General features: G+C 35.2%; 1 protein-coding gene and 1 long non-coding RNA gene across 2 annotated transcripts; one reads left to right on the top strand and one right to left on the bottom strand.

Moving 5' to 3' along the window:
- Nucleotides 1–906: 906 nt before the first annotated feature.
- LOC110791512 (protein IQ-domain 26) lies at nt 907–4,162 on the top strand. The gene is made up of 3 exons (XM_021996260.2): nt 907–1,644; nt 2,261–2,476; nt 3,250–4,162. Exons 1-3 carry the CDS (start codon nt 1,192–1,194, stop codon nt 3,958–3,960), a joined length of 1,380 nt encoding a protein of 459 aa, XP_021851952.1. The 5' UTR covers nt 907–1,191; the 3' UTR covers nt 3,961–4,162.
- A 4,144-nt stretch (nt 4,163–8,306) lies between these two features.
- Nucleotides 8,307–10,282, bottom strand: LOC130466979 (uncharacterized). Its single transcript, XR_008927136.1, has 3 exons — nt 9,668–10,282; nt 9,229–9,292; nt 8,307–8,527 (listed from the first exon to the last, which is right to left on the bottom strand). It is a non-coding gene; the product is annotated as an uncharacterized lncRNA (long non-coding RNA).
- Between the last annotated feature and the right edge of the window lie 2,335 nt (nt 10,283–12,617).

Genomic DNA, 12,617 nt, shown 5'->3' with positions numbered 1-12,617 from the left:
GACGGAAAACATTAAAGAAAAACGTCAAATGGTAGTGTTAGTCAAACAAACCAAACTTATAAGGTAGTTAAATTAAAAAAAAGTTTTTATAAGGTAGCAATTCACAAAACCACCAAACTTAAAGGTAGTGTTCCACAAAATTTCCAAATTAATAATTACTCCGTACTTCTCATTTAATTAACCTTTTCTAAATTGATAAATTATACAACTATACAAGTACTATGTATTGATTAAGTGATCAATATGTTTTGAATATAACGAGTGCATTGTATTTACAACAAAACGTGGTATTATGTCATTGGGTGCCACAATGCTCAATATGTATCACGTTTTAAAATGAATTAATAGTTCAAATTCAAATAATATTTTGTTCAAAGAAGTTTTACTCACGTCCGAGCAACAAATTACAATCATTTCCATGAAACTTACTCTCTTAAGTTTATATTTTTAGAAGACTTTTATTTCAAAGTCCAATCAGATAAGTTCAAGAGATTTCAATTTAACATGCAGAAAGCACATTCAATTTTATTTTATTTGGTTCAACTACGAAGAGTTTTCACCGCATTCAACGAGTGGACTAATCTCCTACGGGAGTTCGTATGGGTACCTCGATGGACAACGTTCAGTTGAGATTTTTTTTCATACTCATGGCTCGAACTCAAAACTTTAATTAAAGGTCTCACCACTCATGACAACCTCAATTAATTGTATACAATACACTCATTCTACATAAACACAGTTTTGTGGTAATTAAGACACCAATTAATCTAATCAACTCATAAGACAATCCTTTCCTTTATTTATTATACTTTAAAAACCTTAATCCAAAGTATTTAAGTATAGTTCCTTGGGGTTTATAACGTCTCAATTTTGGTGGTGGGCATCTTATTTTACATATTCCAGCGGTATCTTCTTGTCTCCTAGTCCATTTTCTCACGAGCCCCTTCTCACCCCCTTTGCATTTTGCCTAATCTTCTTCTACATTTTTTTAAATTGAAATACAATTAAGTTTCAAATTAATATTAAAATATATTTTTCTCCCCCTTAATTTCCACCCATTTTCCTTTCTTATATTTTTCCCTCCCCCCTATTTCTTCAAGTATATCCCATTTTTGCTCACTCCCCCCAAAAAAAAAAAAATTCACCACCACAACTTCTTCTCAAACCTCTATTCTTTTCATAAAACGCTAAATGGGAAAAGCTACAAGATGGTTGAAAGGAATATTTGGTATTAAAAACAACAACATAACCAAAGACAACAACCAAGATGACAACTCCGGTTACCGGAAAAGGCACAGTTTTGGTGGCTCCACCAGGAACTCCGGTAGTAAAAAGGGGTTGTGCAATAACCCGGCAACCGTACCGCCTAATATAACCCCTTCTGAAGCTGCTTGGTTAAAGTCTTATTATGAAGACTCTGAAAAAGAGCAAAGTAAACATGCCATTGCGGTTGCGGCAGCCACCGCCGCTGCAGCCGATGCGGCGGTGGCTGCTGCACAAGCCGCTGTTGCGGTTGTTCGCCTTACGAGTCATGGACGAGGAACAATGTTTTCGGATACTTATGACGGTGCTTGTGGTGGTGGCGGCGGTAATCAAGAGAAATGGGCTGCCATGAAAATTCAAGCCACTTTTCGAGGATATTTGGTAACACCTCTATAACTCAATCGAAATTTTAAATTTATTGACAAATATATAAACTAATGTAATTTATTTTATTTTTTCAATAAATTTATTAATATGAATTTGGTTTGATAGTTTCAAACAATAATTTTATAGTGGTGTTTATTCTTGTAATTTCAAATTCTAGAAAATGTTTTCAACTAGCTTGAATTAGGTTGCATTAGTATAATTAACCATTATTTTCTCTTGGATAAATAATTAGAGAATTCAAATGTAACACTATTTGTTGTTTTGGATGATTTAGGTTGTCGTTTAGTTTTCTTATTTAATCGCACAAAATTAAATGTGACACTAGTTCTAGCTTGCTCAATTTTTTTGAGTTTGCTATTGTTAGAATGTTAGTCATGACTTGCATGGCCCTAATCTTAACACCTTAGTCAAATTTAGTAAATTTATATTCCTCAAATTTTTCCATTTTGATATGAAAAAGAAGTTTATTTCGTGATTTTATTAATCGCAGAATTGATACTGGGTTGTTGTTTAATTAATTTTTTTAACGCCCTATTAAAAATCAATTACAATGTGTTTATCTAGGGTCTAATTTTTTTGTTGTATCCTGAATTTGTGAATAATGCAAAAGGCAAGGAAAGCACTAAGAGCATTGAAAGGATTAGTAAAGATCCAAGCACTGGTAAGAGGATATTTGGTGCGAAAACAAGCAACGGCAACCCTTCATGGTATGCAAGCACTCATACGAGCTCAAGCCACGGTCAAGTCCAAACGGGCTCAAGCCCGGTTTCCTTATCACGATTTTTCCGGTCATTCTCAACCGGAGTTTCGAGCCCGTCGATCATTGGTAATCCACCTTAATTGCTCTCATTATACTAATAATGATTTTCTTTTTTGTCTAATTAATTTGTAGACAATATATTATGGACCATTTACTATTTATTATAAATAATAATAATAAAATAATAAATAAAATGGTCCATGTTTGAGTCCTGACTAGTTAGGGAAATAGGGATAGAACTGTCCACATTTGTATCTTCTAATACGGAGTATTCTGCAATTGGTGAAGATCCACTCAAAGTTATAGTCCCATCCAATTTTTGGACCATTTTGAACTTATTTTCTAAAATAGTTGTACTTCTCATTTTCATTTTAGTGCAAATGCGTCAATTAGGCATTTATGTATCGCATTTAATTGGCCAACACATTATTAGTCAATTAAAATGGCATATCTTTTGGATTGCTAGACAGTAAGGTACTTTCTATAGGTCTACACAAATTAGGTAGGTACCACCGAGGTATTGGCTTAATGTTAAAGATTAAGAGTCTATATACGATAGTTTATAAGGTATTTAAGTCTTGTTAAGTTTAAGAAAACAACAATTAGGTAGGTACCAAAGAGAGGTCGTTGGCTAATTATTAAGAGCAAGTAACTCTGTAAATATGTCACATGTTCGATTCACTCATCCATCATGTTTCGTTTGTAATTTGTAATGTCCTCGTAACTCATGCTGATGGAGAAGGCATAACAAAACAATTGTTTGGTAAATTAGTTTAATATTGATTAGCATAATGTTTTATTGGACTATGTAACATGTTTTTTTTTTGGGTAATTTGAAGGAAATATATGATGACACAAGGAGCGAGCATGCAGCATCAATACACAGTAGGAGGCTCTCCGCCTCCTTCGAAAGCAGAACAATGAACCCAATATCTGAAGACATACCCAAGATAGTCGAGATTGATACGGGCCGGCCCAGATCATCGTCATCAAGGGGGTGGAGATCGAATGGTAGCCCGGGTCCAAAGCCTGAACCCGGGGAGCCCGACCCGTACTACCCACCCCGGATATCGATCCCGTGCTGCCAGCATTGGCACGACACCGAGTGGGGACTAACAGGTGACGAGTGCCGGTTCTCGACGGCCCAGAGCACGCCCCGGCTAATGAGTTCGGGTGCGACAAACCCGGGCCCGGTAACCCCGTCTAAGAGTGTATGTGGGGAAAACAATAGCTACTTCTTACGGCACTACGGAAACTACCACCATCATCATCATAACCCTAACTACATGGCTAACACACAGTCATTTCGGGCGAAGGTGCGGTCCCAAAGTGCCCCGAAACAGAGGCCCGAGGCAGGGTACCCTAAGAAGAAAGTGTCCTTAAATGAGATGATGGAGTCTAGAAATAGTCTAAGTGGTATAAAAATGCAAAGGTCATGTTCCCAAGTACAAGAGGCTATTAGTTTTAAGAATGCTGTTATGGGTAAACTTGGAAGGTCTTATGAGTTACGTAGGGAGGCAGCAGAAGTATACCATTTGCAAAGGGAATAATAATAATAATAATAATAATAATAATTTTATTTAGTGTAATTTTGAGGTAGTAATTTTAAATTTATAAAATTCCAATTAAAATTTAGTTGTAATATTTTTTAATTTTTTTAATTTTTTTTTAATGAAACAAGAAATGTAAATTGGTTTGTTGGGATATGGTTTGAGTTTGTCATGATTATAAATTTACAATACCTTATTGTTACCACAGTCTACAACCATGTGTGCACTTTGAATTTTGCAATACCTCATCATCTATCTCATTTCTTTTAGTCATAATATTTAGCCGATTTTGTAGTTTAGTACAAAAATATAGGTCCACAATGTGTGATACCACCCACATGCCTAGGTGTGAATTTGAATATATCCTTATTTCAAAAAAATTGAAAGAAACGAAAATAATGGAATTGAAAATGTTGAGTTTGATCTTTAGTGTTTGAATGTGAGACAAACTAGAAAATTTTGATGCCTCTAATCAAATTAAAGAATAAGAAATGAATATGTGTGAATGTAAACTTGTTTAATCAGTACAGATAATCAAATTAAAATTAATTATATCAAAATTTCGAACATATTGGAGTGTACCTTGATTACATAGAGGAACTAGGTTAATGACATGCACAAGTTTTTATGAAAGAGATCTAATCGATAAAATTAAACAAATTTAAATTACGTTGAAAAAGCCTGAATTTAAAATTTATTGCAATGTACCCTGATTACGTAGGTTAATGATATGCACAAATTGTTTATCGAAAGTGATAAATTACAACTACTTAAATTCATTCATTATGTCCAAAGTTGATGTCTATCTTCATCATTGTAAGATGGAAGATGGTTTATGATTATGTCCAAGTATTGAAGATGGTTCATGATTATGTTTAAATATTATTGAAAACAATAAAACATTGACGTACTTCACTATTCTATGGCAGGTCGCATTTATTAGGTTTTTTATTAAAGAAAACAAGTGCTCTTCCAGAGGAAAAAGAAGTGTGTGAAGGTTCGCCAAGGCCATGGTCATCATGCCTTGGAGATAAGAGTCCATGCAAACTAGTTTATCTCTACTCAAGTACTCATGCATATACCGTACCCTATCTTCTGTTGGATGAGTACGTAACTATATATATATATATATATATTCCCCAACTAGCTTTTAGGTGAAAAAAGTATTCTCTAATGTACCATTTTCCTAACATTCATGGAAAAGACCCTCAGATACTATACAAAGAAGAAAAATATATTGCAATTTTATGTACAAGTAGGACCACGTATCCACTCCTTCATTTTAGTTATTATTACCTCTGTTTCATTAAGTTTTTTAAGCTTTGAAAAATGTGTCTTTTAATCAAAAATTTGACCATAAATTCTCACTATTAGAGCAAGAGTAACGTTGACCTTGACATACTAATTTTCGTTTAATCTTGACATAGAAGGTATGTCAAGTACGTGTAAGTGTTCCTTGACTCATGTCAAGATCTTGACATGTCGGGCAAGTAAATTCTGAGATTTTTGTTTACTTTTTTTTATATTAAAAGCAATAATGGGGGAGCTAATTGTGAACAATTGTTAGAATTAGTTACTTTTTAAATTAATAATTGTGTTTGGGAAGAGAAGTTAGAGTGGGTATATGTAAAAAGTAGGTAAGAGAAATGAGTGACTTTGAGTCAATATTGTAGAAGGAAAAGAGAGATTTAAATATGAGGTATGTCAAGTTAGTGGAAAATGAGGTGGATGAAGGAGAGAGATGAGAGAGAAATTGTTTTTCATTTGACTTAAGGTCAAAGATGCACATGGTCTTATATCTATCTAAAATTATCATGAAATATCTTGTTAGATTCGTCTCAAAATGAATTTTATAAATATCAACTTTTTATAATTTTTTATCATACAGAATTGGATATATTAAGGGTGAAACATTGTACCAGAATCCGTGCAAATAGTAAGTGTAAAGATCTTTTTGAAACAGAGGTAGTACGTAGTATGTCACTAGTTAATTAAATCTCGAAAATATGTTAAACAAGTTTATATACTCGTATAACCTTTATTTTTCATGCATGACGTCCACAATAAAATTAAACAGCGTTTTTCAAATCAAAATATTGGATCGGAGTTGAACACTCTTTGAAACCTCTCTCTACCGAACACGTGAATTAGAGGATTCACCTTTGTCCAACCTCTAAATTGGCCTCAAATCGGCCTCTAAACGCTATTCACCAAAAATGGGCTCAGGTTTTTGAAAATTGAAGGGAATAATAAGGATAAGTATAGTTAGAATTGAAGTTGCATGTGTTGCATTCCTTGTTTGATGGCATTTAGTGAGAAAAGGGAGGTCTTCAAGAGCACAAACATACGAATGGTGATTCAAATACTTTGGACTCTTCACTGTCAATTTTCGAGTACATTTTTGTTATATGGGACCATAATTTATTTGTTTTGATATGTGCTAAACTAATGGATCTCACTCTTTTGCGCAAAAACCTTTGTTTTTCCCTCCTAAATGTGTTATGTCTTATTACATTTAATAGAAATTAGTATTTAAACTTGTTGCCCTTTGCAGGTGGGCTATGTTTGGAATTCAAGATAGTCTTTTTCTTTCATCTTTTGTGAAAATCATGGGGTTCTTATTAGTTGGTTAATCATTTTGTGTTGTGTAAATTATTTCATGCTATTGAGAGCATCGAGACTTGTAATCTGACAAACACATTGTGTAAGATCAACATATATCTCACTGACAATTAAGGTCCTGTTCTTCTGAATTTTGTTTGGATGAACTGAACTGAACTGAAGGGAGCTGAACTGAACTGAATGGAACTGAATAATAGCAGATTTCCATCATGGGCCCCTTGGACAGAACGAAGACTTCATAGTGTATTTTTAGTTTACCAAAATATTTGGGTATAACTTATAAATTAAATATTATAGTGCGTAAGTTTTACTAGTTCCCTTGGTGAAACTGTTTAACATCATCCGTCAATGTTAAGAGGAGTATTTCCTACTTTAAACATCGTATTAGTACTAACGGAGTAGTTTAATTAAGTTATGATATGTGAACATGCAATAAAAAGAAGATAGGAAGAGAAACATTGATGAAATCTCCAAAGTTGTGTAATGATTCACAAATCACAACCCAAAAAGCGCAATGTGATTTTCTAATTTTCGAATTCCCAAGTAAAAACATGTCTTATAATGATTAGTTCTTGATTTGATAGAGATGTTATTTAAATTAATAAACATCCAAGATGCTTTGCAATATTGCATCACATTTTCGTCACTTTAGAAATGGGACCCACACTTTGCCGCTGAATATTTCGTGAAACGTGACCGGTCCAGCGACCGTGGACCGGATTTTCACCACTCCCGAGTCACACTCACACACGTCTACTTGAGCTTTTTAAACTTAAATCTTTTTTAGTTTTGCGTTAAAAAGTCGACTTTGTGAGAAATCTTAAGCGAGACTACTCTTCTTTAAACATTCTATAACTTGGATTCTGGGCGCTTTTTTGACTCAACCCAGAACTTAACCGAAATGGAAAAGGTCATAACAACGTCAGAAAATCAAAATCATGTTCGTGGTTTAGCTCGAATCAATTTGTTCCCTATGAACGATCTAGCACCGTATATATTATGTTGAACAGTTGAAGTTTAGTTTATGTTTTTGGGCATATCTTTGGAGTTTATTTTGGGAAATATGGCGAAATAACATTTATTTGAGTTTGTAGGTTTTGTGAATTGCTACATTTTAAAAACTTACGTAGTATTTAAATTTAACTATTAACTCATTCGGTATCACGGCCGGTTTCAATTTTTGGTTTTTATGTTTTATACTCCGTAAGTCATATGATTTACATTGAATCATAAACTAAAAATTAATCATACTTATAGTAATCATGTTAATTTTGAAAACTGACAACAAAAACTGAAAACTACTCTTTGTGGTTTTCATATTTTGGTTTTTTAGTTTTATTTTTAAAACAGAAAACTAAAAACGATACCGACAGACCCGTACCTTATTAGTCCAGGGGCCGTTTGGTTGGAGAAGGGGAAAGGGAAAGAGATGAGAAAGGGAATCAAGGAGAATTGAATGAAAACTCTTTGTTTAAGAAAGGTGTTTGGTTTTCTCATTCTTCTCCCCTCTCTCTTCTAAATCACAAGCAACTTAACATAACTGAATAAATAATAAATAATAAATTCTACTCTTTATTATTTATTATTTATTATTATTCTTATTTATATATTTTTATTATTATTATAAAATCAAATGCTAACAAAGTCAAAATGTAACACCCCGACCTCTAAATCACTTATTAAAGCGTAATTAGCAGCGGAATTTACGTAATTTGGTTGGGACATTACCTGCCGTAATTCCCTCTCGGAAATTACAAGGCAACATCATACATAAGCCATAAAAACCTCCAATTTAATATAATAATCCTTTATATTCCCCAAAATATAAGCACACAACTTACTAAAAGTCTTTAATTAAACTATCAAAGCATTAAGCATAAACTAGGTGAATAATATTAAAGTGAAATTCCTCGCCACTACTCGTGTCCATCGTTCCCCGCAGTACCTAAAACGGAAAACAAAACGGTGAGCCGAAGACTCAGTAACGACTACCCTAGCAACGTAAATTCATTTCAACCCATTTTATTTAATAACACAAGGAGAATAGAATAAGTAAACCTTTAATAAAATATCATATTTAATTCATTCATAAACTTTTAATTAACATGCTAGTTGTCGGCAAGTACGATCCGTGAAGGAATTCTCCACTGGGCCTGAGCCCATAAGAGCCTGGGCTCATCATCGTAACATGGGCTTGGGCCCTGAGCCTGGGCTCATAAACCATGGGAGCCTGGGCTCGTAATCCATGGGTGGACAGGTGTCCGTGGTGCATGCATGACCGATAGATAGGAAGATGGTAGTTTATATACCGCCAGACAAACTAGGTCTTTCACTTTCATTTATCATGTTTTATGTATTTTTACTAAGCCTTGGCTTGTATTTCAGTTGAAATAACATAACTCTTTATATCATAAATCGTCATTTTGATCCTGTGATCAATAAAATATCAATTTCATAGCATTGCCTAAACATCATTTTATGAGAAAACTCAATCAAATCATATTATAGGAAACAATTCAATCAAATCATATTTCATCCCACAATCCATAAAACACATCAAAACATTTAATTCATAAATTCAATCATAACGTCATAATTTCATAATACATTTATAAGGGGATTGCGGGTACTAGCAATAGCCGTTACCTCAACTGTAGTTTTATACTTCCTGTTTTGATGGATCGTTCTTCCTGAGCTCCAAGTCCGATTTCTTTCAGAATATTAAATTATTGAATTAGTACTAAAACGATAAATAATCTAAAATTCATATTTTATAAATAACAAATTTTATAATTAAAGAATTTTAATAAAAAGTAAAATTTCGAAATTTAATGAAAGTATTATTAATCGAAATTTCAATCAAAATATATTTTATATTCATAAACCGATTTTAATGAAAATATTCTTAAGTTCCGTTTTTTGTAAATTCAAGCTAGTAATTTTATTTCAGTAAAATCGATCATTAAACCTGAAAAATAATAAACCATTTTATTAGTAAATAATTATATATAATAAGAATTATTAAAACATAAAGATAATAGATTAGAAAATCTGAAATAGAAATTAAGGAGTTAAAAGACTTTACCAAAGCCCAAATAATAGTATTGGGCCAGCCTTTTGTTGGGTTTATTAGAGCAAGGAAGCAAGAGTCATGAATTGGGTTTTTGGTTTCTGGAAAGTCGACCAAAGAGGGAAAGGGGTGCGAAACAGGGAAGGAGAGGAAGGGAGGCAGGGATGGCTGGGCTCGGCAGGGCGGCGGCCTGGGTGTCGCAGCAGCGCGAGACCGCGCCGGAGCGTGACGATAGGGAGACAGAGGTGGTGGTGGCCGTAGGGCGGCGCGTCGCGAAGGAGAGGGAGGACGAAAAAGGGGCGGAAAAGTAGGGGAGTTTGGGTGAGCTGGGCGGTTCCGGGAGGAGGTAGGGGTGGTTCTCCGGGGAATGTGGAGGCGGAGATGGGTCTAGGAGGGGTGGTCTGCGCGGTGGTTCAGCGAGGGGAGGGGGGTGAGAGTGCAAATCAGGAGAGGGGGAATGTGAGGGAGAACGAGTACGAAAGGGGTGGTTCTGGGCGGTGGTTGGGTGGACGTGGTTGTTGGTGGTTATCGGCGGGATAAGGTGGTGATGGTGGACGGTGGTAGCAGTGGATGCCGGTGGTGGTGGTGGTGGTTCGAATTTAAGGAAGAACAAGGGGAGTTCATTTCCAGTTTTGTAATTTGATTTTTGGTATTGAAATTCATCAGAAATTGAATGGAATTTGTAATTTAGGTTGGATTCTAGAAGGGGAAGGCCTTGGGGCTCAAGCAAATGAATGTGGACTGATTTGAGGGAAGGAGAGGAAGGATGGAATTCCTCCATTATTTTCTACATGGAGAGCAAAAGGAAGAAGACAATTGAAATTTTGGCTCCTTTGGGGCATTTTAGTAATTTTCACTAGTTAGGCAAATTTCTGAATTTTAATTGTTATTTTAGGGAACTACTAAAAATATAAATGTTTAATTAAAATAATTTCCTATAAAAATATCGTTAACGGAAAATAAATTAAATTTTCGAATAAAATATGTACACTTCGAAATTATTAAAAATTCGAAATAATTTATGAAATAATTAAGATTTAAAAAGTAGCTTAAGCTCGTAAATTTGGAATTAAATTATAAAATCTGAAAGATAATAAATCGTGTAAAAATATTAAAAATTCAAGCGACATAAAACTTCGTTAATTAAAATAAAGTTCGAAATTAGGATTTTAAAACGATTTTAGCTAAATAAAAATAATTAAGCATAATTAATCGGGGTATTACACAAACAAAGTAAAAAAATAGCGGTCGGGAAGCCGATATACAATTTGGGCCCTCACTCCTCTAGTTATAGCAAAGTCTATCCTGATGAAAATATGAGCAGCAGCACAAGCCTCAATGCCTTTAGTCTTAAAGAATTTTGAACCCTCTTCAACAACGCTACATCATCCTTGTCCAGTTCCCCCAGAGAAGAAAAAGAGAAAGGAAGAAAACCATAACCAATTGCCCGACAACTTGCTTCGTACTTGACCCGCTTTCGATTAGCCGCATCAGCCATAACCCGTCGGGGAACAAAGCCAGACAACCCGGATTATGTCAAAGGAGAAGATCATGTCAAGTCAACACACACATCACGGCCCCCGATCTCAAAAATAAAGTAACACGTTTGCAGGTCGGAGAGCTCCTTCGTTCCCTCCAGACATTCCAATATCAACCTCTTTCCTGCCGAAATCCCAGACCGATAACAGACATCACCGAGCAACATTATGTTGATGTTTATTACTCACAATGCCAGCACACGACACCGCATGATCACCGAAGATATCCCCCACAAAACCTTGGAGCAAGTAGAACATGGTGTCGAAATAGAGAACAAAGGAACACCCAACCGGTAACACAATACACATCGGTAAGTCTTAGCATTCATTGTCTGTCCCAAATCGATTATGAGGACCACCCGAAGCCAAGCAGAGGTGTGATCTCCCTACTGCGATCTCCACAATGTCGATTGTCGAGGAGATAAAGAAAAGGTGGATTCTGCAGATTCAGTAACCTTTATAAAATATATGTATGTCGGTTTCTTCATCAGTTTAGGGGTAGCGACCTCGCTAGGATAACTCAAAATGTCAAGCTCCACAGTTCTATTAAATATACACAACACATCTTCAAAGGGTCGACCAAGACCAACAATGTCAACATGTCGTAGAAGCTTCGTCTGCAAACCAGCAGACTGTAATCGAGAAGCAAGAAAAGCATAATGACGAACATCACCTGTGGAATAAACACCAGGCCCTCCAAAACGCAAAAGGTAAGGTAGCAAGTCGCCACTGCCATTCGCCAAACCCAGGCTCCGAAGCATTAACAATACTCTCCAAGGAAGATCGAAGAGCCCCATCAAATGCGCGCTGAGCCGCCTAAAAAATATAAGGAGGACAAGTATGCAAAGCACATTAGAGTTTAGAAACTCCAGTACATGCCCTAAGTAACAACAACTCACACTCAGGATCATCCAGCTTATCAACCTTATCCATAAGCACAATGGTCTTGGTCCACCCTCTGCATCACAATTATTAAATATTAAAAGAGGGTGGTCAAGGAAAAGGGAATGGAAAACCTTGGGGTGGGGGGGGGGGGGGAGGTAGGGTACCATTGTAGAGGGATTTGGGGGTAAGTGAAAAAGAAAAAAGGGTAAAAGCAATGACAAAAACCACCAAACAAACAACAACAAACTTAATGAAAACCCATAATTCCCTTTTCTCTTTCCTGAAGACCTCCAACCAAACATCCCCTTAGTTATTTGACTAACACTACCATTTGACATTTCTCATTAATCTTCTCCGTTTGTGGGCCCCACTCTAGAGAATATAAGGAGTTAAGGCTCTTCAAAGATATTATAGACAAGTTGGAGTGAGGTCCATACATGAAAAACATTAATAGAAAACATCAAATAGTAGTGTTAGTCAAACAAACAAACTTATAATATAATTAATTTAAGTAAAATTTTAAAATATAGCAATTCACAAAA

The sequence above is a fragment of the Spinacia oleracea genome, chromosome 2 (assembly GCF_020520425.1).
Source record: "Spinacia oleracea cultivar Varoflay chromosome 2, BTI_SOV_V1, whole genome shotgun sequence".
Taxonomy (NCBI): Eukaryota; Viridiplantae; Streptophyta; class Magnoliopsida; order Caryophyllales; family Amaranthaceae; genus Spinacia; species Spinacia oleracea.
The sequence above is the reverse complement of the archived record's forward strand: the minus strand, read 5'-3'. Positions and strand labels throughout refer to the sequence as shown.

Excerpts from the sequence above, each read along its gene's own strand:
- LOC110791512 (XM_021996260.2), top strand. The coding sequence starts at position 1,192 with ATGGGAAAAGCTACAAGATGGTTGAAAGGAATATTTGGTATTAAAAAC. Across the intron at positions 1,645-2,260 it reads CCACTTTTCGAGGATATTTG|GCAAGGAAAGCACTAAGAGC; the intron begins GTAACACCTCTA and ends ATAATGCAAAAG. Across the intron at positions 2,477-3,249 it reads TTCGAGCCCGTCGATCATTG|GAAATATATGATGACACAAG; the intron begins GTAATCCACCTT and ends GGTAATTTGAAG.